The sequence below is a fragment of the Vicia villosa genome, linkage group LG5, assembly GCF_029867415.1.
Source record: "Vicia villosa cultivar HV-30 ecotype Madison, WI linkage group LG5, Vvil1.0, whole genome shotgun sequence".
Taxonomy (NCBI): Eukaryota; Viridiplantae; Streptophyta; class Magnoliopsida; order Fabales; family Fabaceae; genus Vicia; species Vicia villosa.
In genome coordinates, this window is record NC_081184.1 from 148398560 (window position 1) to 148419697 (window position 21138).

The 21138-nt window shown below is 31.2% G+C and overlaps 2 protein-coding genes across 5 annotated transcripts; one reads left to right on the forward strand and one right to left on the reverse strand.

The window, feature by feature from the left end:
* The first annotated feature begins 1772 nt into the window (after positions 1-1772).
* LOC131603113 (uncharacterized) lies at positions 1773-7607 on the forward strand. 3 transcript variants are annotated; one of them, XM_058875372.1, is made up of 13 exons: positions 1773-2495; positions 2577-2662; positions 3635-3851; positions 3989-4175; positions 4543-4611; positions 4773-4988; positions 5074-5210; positions 5318-5510; positions 5626-5685; positions 5774-6016; positions 6108-6366; positions 6463-6719; positions 6833-7607. In XM_058875372.1, the coding sequence occupies exons 1-13, from the start codon at positions 2317-2319 to the stop codon at positions 7118-7120; spliced, it is 2391 nt and encodes a 796-aa protein (XP_058731355.1). In that variant the 5' UTR covers positions 1773-2316; the 3' UTR covers positions 7121-7607. The 3 variants fall into 3 exon arrangements, with proteins under 3 accessions (XP_058731355.1, XP_058731356.1, XP_058731357.1); XM_058875373.1 differs by having other exon boundaries at positions 1780-2495; positions 3989-4183; positions 4557-4611; XM_058875374.1 differs by having other exon boundaries at positions 2442-2495; positions 3666-3851.
* A 3888-nt stretch (positions 7608-11495) lies between these two features.
* Positions 11496-13590, reverse strand: LOC131607732 (protein BYPASS1-LIKE-like). 2 transcript variants are annotated; one of them, XM_058879702.1, is made up of 2 exons: positions 13383-13590; positions 11496-13007 (listed from the first exon to the last, which is right to left on the reverse strand). In XM_058879702.1, the coding sequence occupies exon 2, from the start codon at positions 12868-12870 to the stop codon at positions 11692-11694; it is 1179 nt and encodes a 392-aa protein (XP_058735685.1). In that variant the 5' UTR covers positions 12871-13007; positions 13383-13590; the 3' UTR covers positions 11496-11691. The 2 variants fall into 2 exon arrangements, with proteins under 2 accessions (XP_058735685.1, XP_058735684.1); XM_058879701.1 differs by having other exon boundaries at positions 11496-13014.
* Positions 13591-21138: the final 7548 nt, after the last annotated feature.

The window sequence follows — 21138 nt, forward strand, 5'->3', positions numbered from 1 at the left end:
AAAAATAAAAAATAATCTAAAATAAAAAACAATGTTCCTCTCATTCTTTTTGTAAGAAAATAAATTTATTTTTTTAATATGTTTATTCATTGTATCTAAATTATATATACTCGATACATTAATCATTTATTATATTAAAAAATATTTTTATAATAAAAAAGAATATTAAATAAACAAATATTCTAAATATAATATTTGTTGTCTGTTTGATAAAGTCAAACCATTAACTTAAAATAATAAGCAAAATATGGTAAGCAAAAAATAATCAGTATAAAAATTTCAAACCTATAAAATATAGTAAATAGGAAACTAACAAAAATTGTTTGCAAACAAAAATTCACACATATAATAATTGATAGTTATGTAAGAGTGTGTTTGTTTCAAGTTTAGAAATAAGACTCACATGAATATAGAATAGTTACAAGAATGAAAATAATCAAAGGTAGTAGATAAGAAAGGAAATGCAGGATGTGGATTAAGATCAATGTTGATGGAGCAGTAGATAAGAAAGACAATGCAGGATGTGGTGGTATAATTAGAGGATCGGTTGGGGAGTGGATTAGAGGTTTTGCTAAGATGATAGGCATTTGCAATGCACATAGTGCAGAGCTTTGGGGTGTCTTTGAAGGATTAAAATTAGCCGAAGATCTGGGTTTCAATCAAATTATTCTTAAAGTTGATTCTAAACAAGTAGTAAAGGATATCACTAGTAATCAGGTTTCAACTGTTATTGGAAGAAGCTTGCTGGACAAAATCAGAAACTATTTCCATCATGAGCTAGTAATTTCCATTAAGCATATCTATCGGGAGGCCAATACGTGCGCAGATTCTATAGCAAAGAGAGCCATGCATCAACAAGCTAAATTTATGTTATTTAGAGAGTGTCCTAGATTTATTCAGTCTAGTTTTGAAGGTGATTTGTTGGGAAAACATTTCCCGCGTTTTGTTCCATGTTAGTTTGTTTTTCCCCGGGGCTTAGGCCCTTCATGTAACAAAAAAAAAATAAAAATAATTATTCCTAGAAATAAAGATTCCAAGAAAAAAATAACTTCCCATAACTTCTCACATTCCCATGAAATTATTCCCATATAAAAGGATAAAATGAGATTTCAATTAAAATTTATAAACTTTTTAAAAAAATTTATTAAAGACATAAATTTTTCTATGAATATCAAAATGTTTGTCAAACAACTTTTTTAAATAATTCTTTAGAACAAATTTCATATCCTTATTTTCCCGAATAAGTAATTCTTAATCATAAATTATGATTCCGTGAAACAAAGCCCCCCTAAGAATAACATATATTTAAACTTACGATATTCCACTTATTTATTATTAACAAATATACTTTAGAATTAAATATATTGTGATATTTCTAAATATTTCATATTTTATTTTTGGTTATAAAGTTTTCATTTACATTTTTCTTCTTTTCTGCATCTTAGCAACAAAATTAACTATAATTTTAACAACTACTTTAGCCTGAAGAAAAAAAAAATATGATTTTATTTTTTATGAGAACCATTTTTAATTTTTTTTTAAAAAAACTAAAATAAAATAAAAAAATATTTAAGAATAACACAAACATATTTAATCCTAAATTCCAACCACTAAAGTGCCTAAATTAGACAAAAAAATAACAATTTATAAAAGAAACTGAGGTATAACTTAATAACCTTAGTGCCAAGAGATAAAATAAGATTTGTTATAATGTTGCAACGACACCGATCCCATTTTCAGGTCCCATAATCATCGCCCCTAATATTCACCGACACAACATCCCATGTTACCATTTTCAATCTCTTTTTCTTTTTTTATTATTAATCTTTTAAACTTTTTTCCAAAAACCACATTAAAAAAAAACAAAAAAACATTTATAATTAATACCATGAACCTGCAAAAAGAGTTGACGAAAATGATGTTCTTTCAGCAATCATGAATTTTTTTAATTCATCATGAACAAAGTCCCCTTTTTGTTTCTCTTGTTTCCTCTCTTTCGATTCATTCTATGATCAAAATTCACCCTTTTCTTCATCTTGTTTCTTTCCTACCTTTTTCAATCCTTCAGCATAGACCCACATTGCACAGGGTTTAAAGTTTTTTTTTTTTAATTGAAAATCTCTAATGGGTTTTTGTTTGAAGTTGAATCCGTTAGTAACTGAAAGTTGGTTCCTTTTTTAGGATTTAGGTGTTTGTGGGTTTTGGTACCTACCCCACTTCCATTGAAGAAAAGGATAAGGGATGAATGATCATTGGATTTGGGGGATTTGGGGTATTCAACATTACTGTATTAGCTTCTTCTAGTATTTACTACATATGATTCGGAGACTGAGATGGTTTGCTGGTTTGAATCAAAAGAATTGGTCAAACAAAAGGTTGGTCAATGCTGATCTACCTGGCCTTTCAAGGCCAAATCACTTACCTATGCTTGATGCTGTTCATGAAGTTGCAATTTACATTCATAGGTTTCATAATCTTGATCTTTTTGAACAAGGGTAAGCTTCAGTTTCTGCAATTTTTATTTCTGGTTTTTAGTTTTAGTTCTGGTTTTTTTTATTCTGATTTTTGTTATGCAGATGGTATAAAATTAAGGTTACCATGAGATTGGAGGTTGGTGAAGATTCTTATCCCGGGATTCCGGCGAGGGTTGCTCAGTATGAAGGTGACTTGTGTTCATAAGCTATTAAAGTAGTAGTTGTTTGTTATTCTCTTTAGTTTGTATTTAGTTATGTACTAGATTAATTACTTCAATGAAGACACTTAGTTCAGGTTCACTTGGATTTGTGACTGTGTCATCACCAGTGTTGGTAAATAGTGGCTATAGCAGCGCGATTGCGCGGCAGAAGTTGAACAAATTGTCATTTTCCTGCAATGCGCTATTTAGCATAAAATGCTGCTAATAGTGAAATTTGAACAAACCGATATTTTCTGATACTCTGCAATTAACGACACTGGTCAATATAGGGGTATTTGTATGATGACTGTGTTTTTGCTTTGCGAAATAAATTTGAGATTTGTATAGTGAGAGAGATGTCAAATTGCCAGCTAAGTTTTTAGAGTCATTGCGGTTCTTTAAATGGTACTTAAATCATCTTTTATTCTCTATTCTTGTTGTAGTATGCAATATTTGTCTTTATTTTGGGATAGTGATTTTCTGAGTTTTTACTGGAAAAATGGCCGTGTAGGGTTTGTTCAATTACTGACATCTATTGAATTATTTGCTGAATATTTTTATCCTCAAGATTTTGAAGTTTAATTGATATCAAACGAACATCAGACTGTTGTATGTGTTCTCATGTTTCAGCTTTAGGGAGCATGGACTGTACTTCTCACCAAGTTTTTCTTTTGTTGTCTTCTTTTGTTATCATAATTTATTTCAATCCTCGTCAGAAATATTCTACTGTTATTTTCTCTGTTCTGGAATGTATTTTCCATTGTTGTAATTCTGTCGTAAGCTCTCTAAGCTTGCTATTTCAGATTGCCGTACTCTTTTCAATATACATGACAGCTTGACACTTACAAGATTGATATGCTCAGTAATTACTTTGCTCTTTTTTTTTTTTATTGATATGATATACAAATGTATTTCAGCTAGAGTAGAATCTTAGAATCGATCTTTTTCTTTGAGCTGCAGCTCCTGAAGTAGGTTCTGACAATTTATGTAGAGTTTGGATGATTGATGATACGGACAACAGTTTTTCAACTCCGCCATTCCAGATTAGATACGCAAGGCAGGATGTTTTTCTTTCTATCATGATCTCGTTCTACCTAGCTTTTGGTGAGTATGACAGAGAATCCTCTGCTGTTATCTTGAAGTTTGAACTCATGCATGCTCCTATGACTGCAACTGGGTTAGTTCATATGTTTCTCTTTCCCCCTTTTTCCCGATATAATGGTGTATTAAACAAATGAAAGTTAAATACGATACAATTGATTGAAAGTCGAGTAAAATGATTTTGAAATGGATTGCATCATATTCATTGTGCAGGTCTGATTTACAAAGTTCACTGGATGGATGTTCTGCTTCGTTTCATGAATACAAAATCCCGCCTAAAGCTCTTCTAGGATTGCATTCATATTGTCCTGTTTACTTTGACGCTTTCCATTCTGTCGTTGTCGATACAAGTGTTCACATCAGTCTACTAAAAGCTAGTTACATCACAACTCGACAGAAGGTACCAAGGTTTGTCAGAGTTCCAGTTTTGGGTTTAAATATATGCCATAGATATCTTCATAATATCTTTGAAATATTCGGTAAAATTAGCATTTAAACTAACTAATAAATATAAAACGACAAAAATATACTTTTTATTAATTCATTAACCAATTATGATAATGAAAACACTTTAAGCTCAAATGCTACTTGTAGTAGCATCTAGAAAAAACGCTATAAGCTCCTGAGAGAAGTATCGTTACTAGTTTAGTCTTTTTTGGGTAAACAGACGAAGTGACAATAACCACGATAAACAGCCATAATTTTACTACATTTGTTTTGTTTGTCTTCTACACTGTATTGTTTTAACTTTTGAATAATATGGTTAGTTGAATTGTACCAGTGATTGTGGAGATTCAGAAGGCACTTATGCTGAAGATTATGTTGGGTCAAACAAGGTATGATACGATATGTTGATGTAATACCTATGAAGTCATTTTAAGTTGAATTGAAATCACAATTTTGTGATATATATTAGTGGCTAAGATTAATTTTGTCGAAAAATCTCTCTGCTTACTTTTGATCTTTATTATTTTACTAATGGTGAAACTTAAATCAGGTTATGCTCATCAAAGCATTGGTGGCTGCACATGATATCCTGCTTGAAGATCTGAGAAGATTAAGCACTGGCATTAACATAGAGATTGATTTGACTGAAATTTTGTTTGAATCAGATGATACAAAATGGTTTGATTCACCTCTGCCTGCACGTGTCAAAAGTGTCGAGGGTGAACAATCACTTCAGCTGCTTGGGGGAGAAGAAGTCAGCGTCAAGGTTCCTAATTCTGTCACTGTTTGTTGCTTATTTGTGTTTTATACTAAGATTTGCTTATCGAATACTAAAATAATTTCCTAAACAGGACGGTTCTCATTATATCAATTATCGAACCGGGAAATCAGTTCAACCTTTTTCTTTTGATGATCATCTGTTAAACTCTTTCCAGTCTCTAGCAAATCAGCTCTTATGTCTCTGGAACATATTTCTGAAATTCCACAGGTTTGTTCATACATGTCTCTGGTTTGAGGTTTATATTATGCATACTATAATTGCTAATGCAAGGTTTCTATTGTAAAATCTCTTTCTAATCCCATCGCTTTACTCAGGGAAAACAAAACAAAAATACTAGAATTTCTCCGCAAATCATGGGCTACAGATCGGAGAACTGAATGGTCAATATGGATGGTATACTCAAAGGTTGCGATGCCTCATCAGTATTTGCATAACAGAGTTGAGGGGATATCGTTGCACCATGGCTTGCATAGAAGTTCATTAAATATAAGGAGACTGATTGATGATGTAATTATCTATTTTATGCTGTACAAGATTCATAAAGTTTATTATTATCTGCTCTTCCGTGTTTGAAATTGATTATTACTGAATGATATGTTATATTTCTTGTTATTATGTTCAGCCTATTCAAACTGCAATAATGCGTGCAGAACTTCATAGGCGAGGTATAGCACAAATGAGGGTAAGTGAATGTGTTTGTCTTGGATTCTTTATGATCTTCCTGTTTTGGCTGAATAGAGTTTATGACATATCTATGATTTTTGATGCAGATCAACAATCGGTCCCTTCAAGACATGTATTTATTTGGAGATCCTTTGCTTGTTCCTATTATTATTGTAGAACGCATGGCGAATGTGTACCGTTCTGCAAGTCTGGATTCAAGCTACATTTCTATGGAGAATGATGCAAGACATTTTCTAGGAAATGGTTCCAGATCCGCAAAAAAGTGGTCTGGGAGTAGCCAGCAAAATAGCCATGTTTTGAGAGTAGTTGTTTTTGTTCACGGGTTTCAGGCATGTTTCACACACTTGCATTTGCTTTTATCTTATTGTTCTGTCTTTGGTTTTTATACTAATTTTATCCTTCATCACTCAAAATTAACAGGGAAATCATTTGGATTTACGGCTCGTTCGTAACCAGTGGCTTTTAATTGACCCCGATATACAGTTTCTGATGTCAGAGGCAAATGAAGATAAAACATCTGGGGACTTCAGAGAAATGGGTTTTCGGCTTGCTAAGGAAGTGATCTCTTTCCTAAAAAAGAAAATGGATAAAGCTTCAAGAAGAGGAAACTTGAAAGATATCAAACTTAGCTTTGTTGGACATTCTATCGGTAATCTCATCGTCAGAACGGCCTTAGCAGGTACTATTCATGCACAAAGTTTTGAACGATGCTACTATCCATAAAAAATTATAACCAGGGAGCTTAACGTGCTTTTCTCTTTTTAAATAATTCCAGAAAGCATGATGGAGCCATATCTAAGATACTTATATACCTATGTGTCGATATCGGGTCCACACTTGGGTTATATGTACAGTTCGAACTCACTATTCAATTCAGGGCTATGGCTTTTGAAGAAGCTTAAGGGCACTCAATGTATCCATCAACTGACCTTTACAGATGATCCTGATCTCGAGAATACTTTCATCTACAATCTTTCCAAGGAGAAAACACTGGAAAATTTTCGGAATGTGTTTCTTTTATCCTCACCTCAGGTAACTTCCTTTTCCTTGCTCGAGTTTTAAAATATTCTGCATTCAAATGCTGGATCATTTCCTCGAGGCGATGATAAGGTATGTCATAACGCTTCGTACTCATTACGTTTCAGGATGGTTACGTTCCATATCATTCCGCTAGAATAGAACTGTGTCCAGCAGCTTCTTCGGACTTCTCGAAACGAGGGAAAATCTTCCTACAGATGCTAAATAATTGCTTAGATCAAATCCGATCTTTCTCTGACCATCGCGTGATCATGCGCTGTGACGTCAACTTCAACGCATCTTCCTACGGAAGGAACCTGAACACACTTATCGGACGTGCAGCTCATATTGAATTCTTAGAGTCCGACATTTTCGCAAAGTTCATAATGTGGTCTTTCCCAGAGATGTTTAGATAACAAAGAAAGGAACTTACATGGAATTCGAAAGAACAAGTGAAGTTGACACAACTCAGACAAGAGACTACTTGAACAGTGGAACTCAACATTGCACTGTAAATCACAAATATTCAGAGATGCCACATTGAAGGGTCAAAACTACATGAGTTTGCAGGGAAATTGGGGAATGTGAAGAGCAGAAGACAAATCATGGGACCTTGGAATTTGTAAATTGCTGTTCAATATTAGTTATGTTTTGTTTTTTTATAAAAAAAGATTCCTCTTAGTTATGGATAGATAGGAGTACAGTACAGGCTTTTTTTTATGAGTAGTATATCTGGCACATGAATCTAGCATGTACAAAGAGCAGAAGTATGAGTGTACCATATCTGTTTCATGTTTATTCATAGAATAGAAGATATTAACTCTTTAGGCTTAGGAACTTAGAGGTAATGGTGTTCAGTGACAGTTGATATATTCAAAGGATTTTCTAGACTAGTTACTATCATCTTTTTACCTTATGTGACACTTTCTAATGTTTGTGTCGTTTTAGATCCATTCATCCATGTGTCAACTGTTTCTTCTGTTGTCTCTTTCTTCATGTGATTAAAGCAAAATATGTTAACAATGGGATATTTTGGAGGAACTTAAGAATGATTCCAACTTCAAACATGGACTAAACAATGTGATCATGAAGAGTAAGTTAACAACTTATACTTTTTCTTTTGAAATCATACTTAGATATAGAACTTCAAATATTTTAATAATTCGTGTCTATCACGTCTTTTTAAAAATAATAGGTCACGATCTAAAAAATTTGACTTTTTTTTTTTTCCTCAACCAAAAGATAATAATAGATTATGTAATTTGGGCAAAGAGTTAAATCAAACAAGTAAAACCTGAATGTTCATGAATTGAACATGAGTCAAATTGAAGTAAAAAAAATTGGGAATTGGTTTTTCCACCCTTAGCAATATTGTTTCCTCCATCATAGTAAAAAAACAAAACTACTCTTAAAATTTAAAAATGTATATTGAGATGTACCTCATTTACCCACAAATCATTTGTTTTTGAGTCGGGTCTTAAGGTTATATAAAAAATTGCTACGAAAATGTATTTCCGTGTAATTTACGGAGATGTATCTTCGGACGCGTTATCAATAAAAAACGCGCCAGACCACTCTCCTTTCTCATTTATCTTTTACTCTCTCAACTCACCAACTCTCCAAACTCTCAAAACCTCTTAACTCTCAAACTCTCTCAACTTACAAACTCATTCAACTCACATTCATGTTTCTACCGTCAATATCCAATCGATCAAAATGCTCAACATCAAACTCACATTTGATAAATTTTAATTTCTCTATACAGTTGTAGAAATTGATCATTAGAGTATATAATAGGTAGTTTAGAGATATTATTTAAGTGAGCAATGTGTTTGATAGGTAATTTAAATAATCAATGCATATTTTTAGATGTTTGATTCAAAGGCATTTATGCCATTTTCGTTCTTCACCGAGTTTCAGAACAATACATAAATTCACTTTCAGATTTGTTCAACATTTTGATTTTTCAGAATCAGGAAATACATTTATGTATTTAGTCTGTATGCGTTGTTTGGCTTTATTTTTATTGTGTTTTATCTGTATAATGCTTGTGTGGTTTAATTATAGGCATTATGGCTGATAATCAAACTAGATTGAGTTACGAAAAAGCTCTGCAACATGCATTGGTTCGGAGGAAAAGAGCCCGAGCCTCGCAGGCACCACTCCATTATGTCCATTCTAGTTCAGTTGATGTGGATGCATCAATTTGTGAGGCTTATGAATCTCGCTTTGTCTTCCTAGAGGAGACATGTGTCACCCTCTTGATGTTGAGGTACCCTGTGGGTTTGGAGGAGACCCGTCTAATTTATCGGTGTTGCCTTTATATCTTTATCATGCTGTCAGACATGTGTGAGATAGAGAAGTAAAATTCAATTATATTCATTCTTTGAAACACATTTGCTATAATATTCAAAGTTTCTGTTGATGATTTATTTCTACAAGAACGTGATGCTTTAAAATGCATCAATCATGGCCGAAAAGATTGCGGGTTTGTCGCAACCTGCTAAATAGTGGTATCAATATATGATGCATCTATTTGGGCTGCAAGACTTATGCATGACTAATTATATTCCTATTAACTATGGTATGCTGCCGACGTTTGTTGAAAATGACACTATGAGACATCATCTTTTCATCTTCTACAGGTGAGATGTCCTTCACACTAGACGATGTCTTATGCCTGCTCCATCTTTTGATTAGGGGAAAATTGTTATACCATGGCAAAATTATCAGAGATGAGGCAGTAGAGTTAATGGTGACATATTTGAAAGCTGGCCAAAGGGATGTCCCGAAGAAGATAAAAGATACCCGAGGATGTCATGCTAGGTTTAGATTCTCGGAGAGGCTGAAAGCAAGCAGCTAAATACGGTAGAGCAGACCTCTGATGATGATGGGCAAGTTATGCAGCATAGAACATATGCATTAAGAGCATACCAGTTGTAATTGGTTGACATGTCCATTTTTGTGAACAAGAGTGTCACTTATGTGAATGCGATTTGCTTGAAATACTTCGCTGACTTGGAGCGAATTCATGAGAACAACTACGGGCCTCTTGTTTAGTCTACCTATACTCCAAGTTAGCTAAAGGTTGTATGTGGAAGACCTAACAAATGACAACTAGTTGCATGCTGTTGGCGATAATATTTTTGCATCTTTCACTATTCGTATATCATTTTCATAACACTTGTGATACACCATTACTAATAATTCATATGTACCATTTTTCAGGCTTGGATCCTCCAACACTTTCCATGTATATTCGACTAGTCATATGTTTCGACCTACATTGAGGATGTGTCACGTGCTTCTAGATTTGCCCTGTTCAGAAGAAACTAGGCAACAAAGTCATTTAGAGTGTATCTTGATCGCTTGGTAGCAGAAGATATACACTTTCAAGCATACACTAATCACCGTCAGTTGCGTCTCCCTAACTTATAAGAACTATAATGCTGCTTACAACTACATCTAGTGGTGTTTCAGAGTGTCGCATCCTTATATGACATTGGATGCTGGGGAAGATCCACCTAGGCCATCTCATTAGGATATACTAAAGGCACTTCATGTTGTTGATGTGTTGCATAGATGTCGATGTATCATGGATATTGCGCAGGCGGATTAGACAGAGGAGTGTTCCCGAAAGGCTCTGAGGCGACAAATATTGTAGATGTCATCCTTACTGAGGTACAAACAACATTGCAGTACAAGCGGCATTGTAGAAACAGAGGGTTCGACATACACAAAAGTGTAGTATTTGTATTAGACATTATGGATATTATTATTGTTTGTTACTTTGTTATTTTAAATGTATTATGGATTGATTTATTCTTATATGACATTTTTGATCTTGTGTATTTATAAAAAAATTATTATGCTAGTACAATTATAATCGGTGTATTTTATAAAAAAAAGTCAAAATTTGCTATTTTAGATGAATACGAAAGTGCATCTCTATAATCTGTGTAAAGTGAAATACATCTTCAGAGCAATTTATCTAAAAATGAGTGTCTCAGTTAGAAATGTATAGGGTAAATTCGAAAGTGCATCTCCAAACTAAATTTTAAGAAAAAAATGGGATGAAACTCAGTTAAAACGTGTTTTGATGTGAAAAGAATGCGTCCAAAAACACACCTCTAAATTCTAAAGAATATTTTCAAATTTTCTTAGGGTGATTTCCCCCCACAGATTGGGAGAAGTAATTCCCAAAATATTCTAACAAATTTAAACAAGCTTTTGAGCTAAACCAAATCTTATTAAGTCGGGTTGACTCGATTTTTTCCAACTTTGTGTATGTCTAAGATAGTTCCAAGAAACATAATTTAGAGGAAAAACATCACTAAAGGTGGTTGTGGTCGGTCAGCTTCTCCCACCAATTACATTGTTTGAAAAAAAAAAACTGATTATAAAATACGCATACAAGAATAGGTGAGTTCTCCCACCAATTACATGCTTTGAAAAAAAAAACTAATTATAAAATATACATACAAGAATAGGTGAGGTAATTGTAACCTTTTTAACAATAATGTTGGAAAACAATACAGTATATTTTATAATATGTAGGAAGACATATTGATGCTATCATGTGCCTCATTTTACATGCAATCCCCACAGATTTCTTATCAACATTCTACTGTGCTGTCTGTATATTTTGAAAAAAGATTAGATGGAAAATAAAATGGAAAAAAAAACTTTATCTCCCCTACCCCTCTTGCTTTGATCACCACAAAAGTTATACCAGAAGGCTCCAAATAAATAAACCATACAAGAGAAAGAAAACACTTGCTTTAGATATAATTAAGCAAATAAACCATAAGATATTTCATAATAACCTGACCAATTTTTTCTACACAAAGTATTGAGACTAATACCAAGCAAGCATTAGATGTGAGCTAAATGATTTATCTGTGAAACTCCCCTATCATTCTTCCTTCTCTCAAAGAAGCTAGTAATAATATTTAAAATGTACATGTTCAGCAACAACCCTCCATTTTCATTGCCCTGTATAGTTTGATGCACCAAGGGAATCAAGCCCTTCGGTTCGGCAAATCACTATCTTTCGGAACACCTCCCTCACCAGACACTCCAACGGATCCAATCCATCTCTAAAAGCTTCCAAAACAAGCTTCAGCTCCTTCAAGTCCTGCTCAACTTCCAATTTATATGTCTCGGTCAACGGAAACTGAGCAGAATCTACCAGGTCTGTCAAGTGGCGGGTGGTTACCTCAATTTGATATATCTCCTTCAGCAAACCACTTGAGTTGCGGCGTTCTCGCTTCTTTGACTCCTCTAGGATCCGTTCGTGAAGCAAAGTAACCGGAGTGCTCCAGGTAAATTGCCTCGGGACTGAAAAATGAAGGTTTAAACCCCTATCCTGACAAGGAATAGCTGCAACAAGGATCCACAAAACAAACAAGAGAACACAGTTCATGGTATAAACAGAAACCGAAAGCCTGCTGTTTGCAGCAATGTCGTTCGCGCGAGGCGGAACCAGGTTGTTTGCAATTGATTGTAATTGCTTGGCTGCAGACCAGGACCGAGAGACACTCCATGAATGTGATCTTGAATGCCCTGGCGAATGATCCTTGCTTGTGTTATGCCGTCCAAAAGATCTATGACGTTGAGAGAAAACGGATCCTGATTCTTTCTCGTCAAGCATCGCCAATGCTAAATCCATCAGCGCCTTTCTAGCCCTCCTAAACTGCCCTTCTGACAAGGGTCTCTTATTTGAACCCAAAGCACAGCTTGCAATTTCCAGATGCTTTTGCCACATACGGATATTCTCAATCCCATCTCGACTCGCATTACAAATGTCAAGAGCCTTAACCGACCTCTCAATGAACTCAGACGTCATCCGATCCAGAGGAGGTTTCGACACCTCCTCTTTATTATTCAACATAATGGCTCTGAATTCCTCATGGCAGCATATAAATGCAGTAAGAAGCTTCTGCATCCAATCAATTGACAGCAATTCATCATCACTAACCACAGAAAGGTCATGAAAACGATCCGTTACACGCTTTTGAAACGATCCAAGCTCTAAATTACACGAATCTGATTCATGACTTACTTCCACAGAATGAACCTGTTCCTGCCTGATACCGAATAACGACCTACCAAAGGATGAAAATGATGAAGAAGCAGAAGAGCTCTGATTCTCCGTAGACGGCATTGTCACGGACTCACTCACAGCCTTCAGCAAAAGCACCCTAAACACAAGATCCTCCTCACAACACTTGACACCACAACCACAAAAATCACATGAAACCCATCAAAAACTGTTTTGCATTAATGTCCCCTCTTTCAGTTCTGTTTCCTACAAGTAACCGAATCCAATTAATTCAAAACATAATCAAACATTCAATTTCAAAACCTAATACAATTATATCAAAACATCGATCTTAACAAACAGATCAAACAAATTTCAATACTAAAATCAAAACCCAAATAAAAAAAATCCTAACTTTCAATGATAAGACTCCCATAGAAAAAATCAAAAAAAAAAAAAAAAACAGAAAAGCTACCAAACCCACCAAAAAAATCAAACCTTTATCCCCAATTTTCTAACACCCAGATACCAATATGATCATGAAATCATCAATAACCACTTAAGAAACATGTCGATGAAAATATCAAAAAACATGAAGAAAAATAGTGAATTTAAGAAGGGTATAAAAAAAGTACCTTTGAAGTAGAAAGTGTAGGATAATGGAAAATTGAAGAAGGGTTGAAATAGGAAGCGTAAAAGATGAAAAATGGCGAATCCCCAAACCCTAGCGAAAGACCAAAGCAAAGGGGTTTGGCTTTGGTTCACGCTAGTTGAAGGGGAAGCGTAATCAGAATGTTACAACAGAGAATACTGACACCACTGCATTTTTTTAAAACAACAATAAAATATTACAGAATCAAGAATATTTGCTTATATGTTTTTTTTTGGGGTTAGAATTGTTTATTTGTTTGAAAGATTTTATAATTTTTGGGGTTAGAATTGTTTATTTGTTTGAAAGATTTTATAAATAATTTTGATGTAAGTAGTACTTATGTACTATAAAAAAGATTTAAATAGAATATTATTGAATAATTAATTAATAGATGCGTAAAATGGAGAAAGATGCAAGAATTGTGTAATTTAGATTTATACATAGGAATGGAAATTCTTAAATAATAATTGAGTTAATAATATTTTATTTCCATTCTTTATCTTTCTCTTAATTTTGTTTTCCTTTTTGATTTATATAATATTATTTTAACAAAAAAAAAGTGTGATTTAAAAAAAAAAGAGAAAGAATATGAAGGTAAAAATATTTAAGTTGATCTAAAAATAAAGGTTCAATGTAATGCTTTTATGGCAAAACTTTAAGGTTTATATGAAAGCGTTAAGTTATTTCATAGTCGGGGTTTCGGGGTTTCTTGAAAGTGGAATTAACATTTATTCCACTAAATTTTTTAAAGCTATTGAGAGAAGGGGCACTAGTATGATAGACAATTTATCGCTTATTAATAGCATATCAGACTTCTTGATAATTTGGAGGAAGTGGTTATTTGTTATTCGTACATGGAGGCGAATAAATGTGAGAATGTGCTTGCCAATGTGGAGTGTGGGATTCACCATGATATAATTATTTTTTATATAGCGCCAGATTGCATTGTGAAGTTGTGAAGTTGCTTGAAAAAGATGTCTAGGGTGTATCGTAAGTTAAACTTATTAGCGTGTAAGTTTCATTTGTCTTCGGGCTTAGACCTCCTTATAATAAAAATAATAATAATTAATACTTAATAATATTAATTGAACATATAAAGTTATTTTTATATTACTTTTTAATAATTAGTTATTTTCTATTCATAACTAGTAATATACCCGTGCGCCCGCACGGGTAAATATTATTTAATAGTGTAAGATTATACTGCAATTTGAGAATTAGGTTTATGTATGCTTTGCTGCTTAGAATTTAATTGGTTGTGTCCCATGACACATCATAAAATATTTCATTCACGTTTTTAACATTAAAGACATGTGCAAATGAGTGATAACTCAACACCTATTAAATAATAAATTATCTTTAGGGTCCGTTTGGTTGGAAGTAGATGGAGGGGAGGGGAGGGGAGGGGATATTTATAAATAAATGTGTTTGGTTCATTTTTTATGAGGGGAGGGGAGGGAAGGGGAGGGGAGCAAATTCCCTCCTAGACTCACTTTTTGCTCCCCTCCAAATTGGGGGGATTTGGAGGGGAGGGAAGATTCATTAATCAAAATTTTATTATTTTTCCTATTTTATCCTCAATTATTTTTTTTAATTCCAAGATTGTCTTTTTTGAATTATTAAAGACTAGATTTTTCTATGTTATTTCACGTTTCATTGCGGTTGCTATTTGTGCCTTGTTGCTCTCAGGTGAATTTTTTCCTTTTTATTTTGTTGAATTTTCTTTTTTGATATTATGTTGTTTTTTAATAATAATAACATCCTTATATCAGTTCTTATTTATAATATATGATAGTAATACGACTTTTTTATTATACTATTAATAATAACAATATGCAAATATATTATGTTTATGCTATAAATAAAGGTTTTAATTTTAATATTATTTGTCTAATTTTTTTAACATTCTAACATTATTTTATGTATTTTTAATTATAAAATTTTTTTTATTGGGTTAGATGAATCATCAAGATCAGATAATTGTTTGATTTGTGTTGAAGATCTATAGTTCAACTAATGTGTGCTGTTGTTTACTGTTATAGTATGTTTTATGAACGAACAAGTTTTTATTTGGGGAAATTTACTCAATACTATTGTTATTTAGAATTATTTTTACGAAGAACAAATAACAATATTTATAAGGATAAAAAGGTAATTTAATTTTAAAATCCCTCCCCTCCCCTTGTGAAGCAAACATACATGTTGGTAAAATCCCCTCCCCTTCCCTCCCCTCCCCTTCTTTGAACCAAACATATATTTAGTTAAATTCCCTCCCCTCCCTTCCCCTCCATTCCCCTCCCCTCTATAAAATTCCCTTCCATCCCCTCCCCTCCGTTGAACCAAACAGACCCTTAGAGTAAGAATGAATCGATTTTTCAATAATATTACAATGAAAAAATTGCAATACATATTAATATTTAAAATATTTTATCATTGAAAGGATCAATTTATGTATTTTTTTGTTTAGATCTAACTAATTGTGTCTAGTGTCACTTTATCAAGTGCAAATTAACGTTTATACATATTTTGTTGGTTAAATCTAATTTGTTGTGTCCAATAACATTAAAGACAAGTGCAAAGTTATAATGAGTAAGATGTAATGTGATTTTGAGATTGATATTGTAAAAATTATACCAAAGCTGAATAATGATATTATGTAGCAATGAATATATATAGAATAGTCATTCATTTGTGTATTTATATAGAATTGTTAATAAAAATAAAATATATATCGTGTTGATAGTGTCCCGTAATAAAAATAGAAAATTTGACATTTAAAAATAAGAATTTTGTGTCTTAAATAAAGACAATTGTTAGTTAAAATAAAATATATATTTTGCTGATAATGCCCCGTGAGAAAAATAAGAATTTTAAAAATAAGAATTTTTTGTCTCAAATAAAGACAATTGTTACCCGTCAGTAAAGTAGAATTTTGAAAATAATTTTTTAATAATTATGAACAATTTTTTAATAATCATAAAATAATTATGTTTTCTGTTAAGTGAATTTTTACGTGTTCTTTTTCGTTTCATTAAGAAAGATTCAATTTATTAATTTATTTATGTTTTGAAAAAATAAAAAAGGAAAAAGAAAATTGAGGAGGGAAATTAAAATAAAAGTGAAAATATTGGAGAGAGAACATGTGAAGAAAAGGTGAGACAAAAGAAAATTCAATGGTCAATGCACATGTCACTTGGACATTTGTTTGAATGTTGGAATATTGACTTGATTATGAAAAGACAAAACAATTCTTTTTGCTTTGTAAATTTTAAAAGAGTGAAAGACATTTTTGGTAGAATGGTGACATCTTTTATTAATGGCTAGATAATAATATAATAGATTTATTAAATAACTCATTAATTTAACAGTCCATCGCTCTCATGATTATAAGAAAGAACCATTATTATAATTTTAGATTTAAAATTTGGATATTTTTTAATTTGTTAATATTTTTATATTATTATTATTAAAAATGTAAAAAGTAGTATTTGTTAATAAATATATAATTAATTTTATTTTTTATTTTATTCCAGGCAAACTTTTTAAATGTAGGTTTTTTAACATGTGCCTTAGGGCACATGTTAACATTACTCTTTTTTTTAAAATCTAAATATTCACACATTACTTATGAATAATACTCCCTCTGTCTCAAAATAAATATCACACTTGTAAAAATTATTTGTCCCAAAATAAGTGTCACTTTTAATTTTCAATGCAATTTTTATTTTTATTTTTCAATTGTACCCTCTAATTAATACTCTTAATTTATTATTTCTCTCTCATTGCATTAATGATAATAAGAAAATACCAATAACAAATAAGGATAATTTGGTAAAATTATTATTCTCTCTTTTATTTATCTCATTTTCTTAATCTGTGTGAAAGTGTCAACTATGACACTTATTTTGGGACGGATTATATATTTTTTGAAATGTTTGAAACTTTACTCTTGCAAAATATGAGTTAAATTTTTTTATTTATTGAATAAATCAATTTCTTAATTAGAATTTCTTTAACATATATTTATTATTTTATTCTTAATCCCCCTCAATATTAAATATTTTTTAGAATAATTTTTAAAATTATTTTTTTAAGTTAAGATTGATTTTTAGATATATTGAATAACTAATATATTTAAATTATAATCTAATTTTTTATTTATTATAAATAGAACTAAAGGGAGTAACTAACCTATTTTTTTAAAAGTTAATAATATTGATATCATTTTTTTAGTGAAATATTTAACTTAAATTTTATTTGGGTCAAATTATGTTGAATATAAGAATATTTTAGATTGGTCACATGAATGGATAAGGATTGATGGGAAGGTTAGAGGTGTTAAGACTTAAGATGGACCGACAAAGTCATGAGAAACTTAATAGAGCTGTTGATCTGAATTCAATTCTGTCTTCGGTTGCCTCGTGACAAGTTACACAGTATTTGGTCTCAACATCATTTTATTAAGTCATTGCTTCAAAAACAATTTAATTGTAGTTTTAAATTTAAATTTTTTTAATAATGGTCTTTAATATTTATAATATTTTCAATAAAGTGATATGGATCTTTAATATTTATAATATTTTTAATATTAACTTAATTTTTTCATTTTTATAATTTAATAACATTTAATACAATTGACTCATCTTAATTATTATAAATTATTAAGTTATTAGGATCATGCTAAAGAGCGCATTGAATACAAATATTTCAATTTAATATACTAAATATTTTTTAAAACATATATATTTTTATTCTTTAAGAAAATTAATTACTTTAATTTTTAATACATTGAATACAATACTTTATTAAAAAAAACATACCTTTTTTATTTCTTGAAAAATTATTTCAATTTCATGCATTGAATATAAATATTAAAAAAACATACATTTTTATTCCTTATAAAAATTAATTATTTTAATTTTAATAGATTGAATACAAGTTTTTATTGAATTTTTTTTTTTAGGGACGTCAATGGGGCGGGACGGGGCTGGGGGATACATTACCGTCATAATTCCCGCCATCGAATCTATTTTCCATCTCCGTTTCGGGTCCCCGCTACGGGGGATTTTGTCCCCCATCCCCGTCCCCGCGGATCCCCGTGGGTTCCCATGCGGAGATCCATAGATATGATTATTATTGTTTTAACCAAATTAACAGTAAAAGCTTCAAAAAGTAACCACGAGAAATTTATAAATTATTCTTTTACGATAAATATATTCTTTTAACAATATTTAATCTATAATATTGAGTGTCATGACCACCAAAATTTCAAACTTAAAATAAACTTGAAATAATCATTTAGATCTCACTCTTTTACTAACAATGCATATATATTTTAAATTTGTGTATAAGATTAATTATATGAAATGACAAATAGACTTAGATAATAATTTAAAGTTATATATATATATATATATATATATATATATATATATATATATATATATATATATATATATATATATATATATATATATATATATATAATAAATTAAGGACATTTGGCTATTATATATATATATATATATATATATATATATATATATATATATATATATATATATATATATATAATTAAGGACATTTGACTATTTTATGCGGGACGGGGACTCCACGGGGCGGAGGATATTTACGCCACCCCTATCCCCGAAGTCCTTCGGGGAGACTTTGTTCCCCATTCCCGTCCCTGTGGGAGGAAAATTCTCCGTCTTTAGGGCCTCAAACGGAGAATCCTCACGGGATCCCCGCTAATGGAGGCAAGTTGACATCCCTAATTTTTAAACTTTTAATAAGTATCCTTATTGCACTAGCTTTTTTCCTAAATTATTGTTAGGATTTATAATGATTGTCATTTTAGGAAAATATATTTATTTTAAAATAAATATCATTTTCACTTTTCAATAAAAAATAATTGTTATTTTTTAATTATACCATTGAATTATTAATAAAAGTTCAATATTATTATAGTCTTTTTTAATTATACCGTTGAATTATTAATAAAAGTTCAATATTATTATATTCTTTAATATGTGAAAAAAACATATCAATTTTTAACTCAAAATTCTACGGAAAAGCATCAAAATTAAAGAGTTTCAAAATAAATAGATCAATTTTGTGAATATATTAATATCCAAAATGCAATTTAAACAAAAAAAAAAAAGAAGAAGAAGACTTGTGTTAAAAAATGATTTTAAAATTGAGTCTCACTAATTTTTTTTTTCTTTCATAAATAAAATATACACTTCTCTTGTAAAATAGAGACAGTTTCATCTCCAATATTTATGGGTAAGAGTCAAAATAATTGTTAATTAATACTAGTTCACCTATTCATTTAAAAAAAATATTAGTATCATCATTTTTTTAATGAGATTGTAATTTATTTTTATAATTTAATTTAAATAGTTTGTAGCTTTTGATTTTTTATCTCAATTTTGTTTCTATTAGCATCTTTATTGAAAAAACTTATTAATTACATATTTTTTTATAATATTTTTTTTGGCTTTATAATTCTATTGATCGTAAGAGAAAGAGACTCTATTTATCCAGAATTGTGAACTGATAAACACTGACAAAACATTGTTCCCACATGAATCAAACATGGTATTCCCTAAATATCGTCTTTTTCAGGAGCTCCTGAAGCCCAATTACTTGGTTAATATTATTTTATTAGTATAACTTAGACAATTGTATTTATTTATACTACAAATTCAATCAATTAACTATTCGCTATTGAACATGTTTTAATCTAAAATTTTAATTACCCTTACAAGTTAATTTATCAATTATCTATTACTTTTTCTTATCGAATACAATTTAATCATATCATAGAGACTAGGCATGACAACATAATTTATACTCGCGAGTATCCATATGAACCTGCCTCAAATTTGACGGGGAAAACTTGCATTGACTAAGTTTGAGTTCAGGTTCAAGATTGTATTTTCCCCGATTATAAAATATAGAGACGATTTGAGTAATGGAGACACTAGTATCCACCTTGAACCTACCCGTTCATTATTCATTGCTCATATTAATATGGTTTTCTGGTTGAAAACATACTTGCAAATTTGAAACGTAAAAGATCCGAAAATATTTCAAATATCAAGCAAGTATACAATATTTGTGTCATTAGAAACAAGGCATCAAGGGGAGATAAAACGGAACTGCAACAATTTTTGAAACTTCTAGATAATAACAATTACGTATCTAGGTATCAAACGTGCGAGGATGGAGTAACCATTTGAAATATATTTCGGACTCATCCTGATTCCATAAAATTGTTCAACATGTTTTCTACTATACTCATCACTAATCCAACGTATAAGACCAACAACTACAAGCTTTCATTATAGAAAACCGTTGGTTCTACCTCTATCAAGAAGACTTACTCTGTCGGGTTTGCATTTCTAGAAAGCGAAAAAAAGAGGAAAATATTACTTGGACTTTAGAAGTGTGTCGGACAATAGAGACTGACAAAGGAGACACTTCAAAAGTCATTGCCACCGACCGTGATACCACATTGATGAATTCAGTTACAAATGTGTTTTCTACTTCATACACATTACTTTGTAGGTATCACATCACAAAGAATGTGTGAAGTCGAGTTAAACTCGCGGTAGAGACCAAACAAATTAAGGGCGAATACAGAATAATTTTCAAAGCTAGTGTAATAATGAAAAGAATAATGGATGCATGAAATACTATAATGAATTCTTTTACGAAAGGATTATATGCAGATG

What these genes read in the sequence shown, in the direction of transcription:
- LOC131603113 (XM_058875372.1), top strand. Translation starts at nt 2,317, where the DNA reads ATGATTCGGAGACTGAGATGGTTTGCTGGTTTGAATCAAAAGAATTGG. An exon ending in ATTATGTTGGGTCAAACAAG is followed by an intron (nt 4,612 to 4,772) that starts GTATGATACGAT and finishes AACTTAAATCAG; the next exon opens with GTTATGCTCATCAAAGCATT. An exon ending in ATATTTCTGAAATTCCACAG is followed by an intron (nt 5,211 to 5,317) that starts GTTTGTTCATAC and finishes CGCTTTACTCAG; the next exon opens with GGAAAACAAAACAAAAATAC.
- LOC131607732 (XM_058879702.1), bottom strand. Translation starts at nt 12,870, where the DNA reads ATGCCGTCTACGGAGAATCAGAGCTCTTCTGCTTCTTCATCATTTTCA.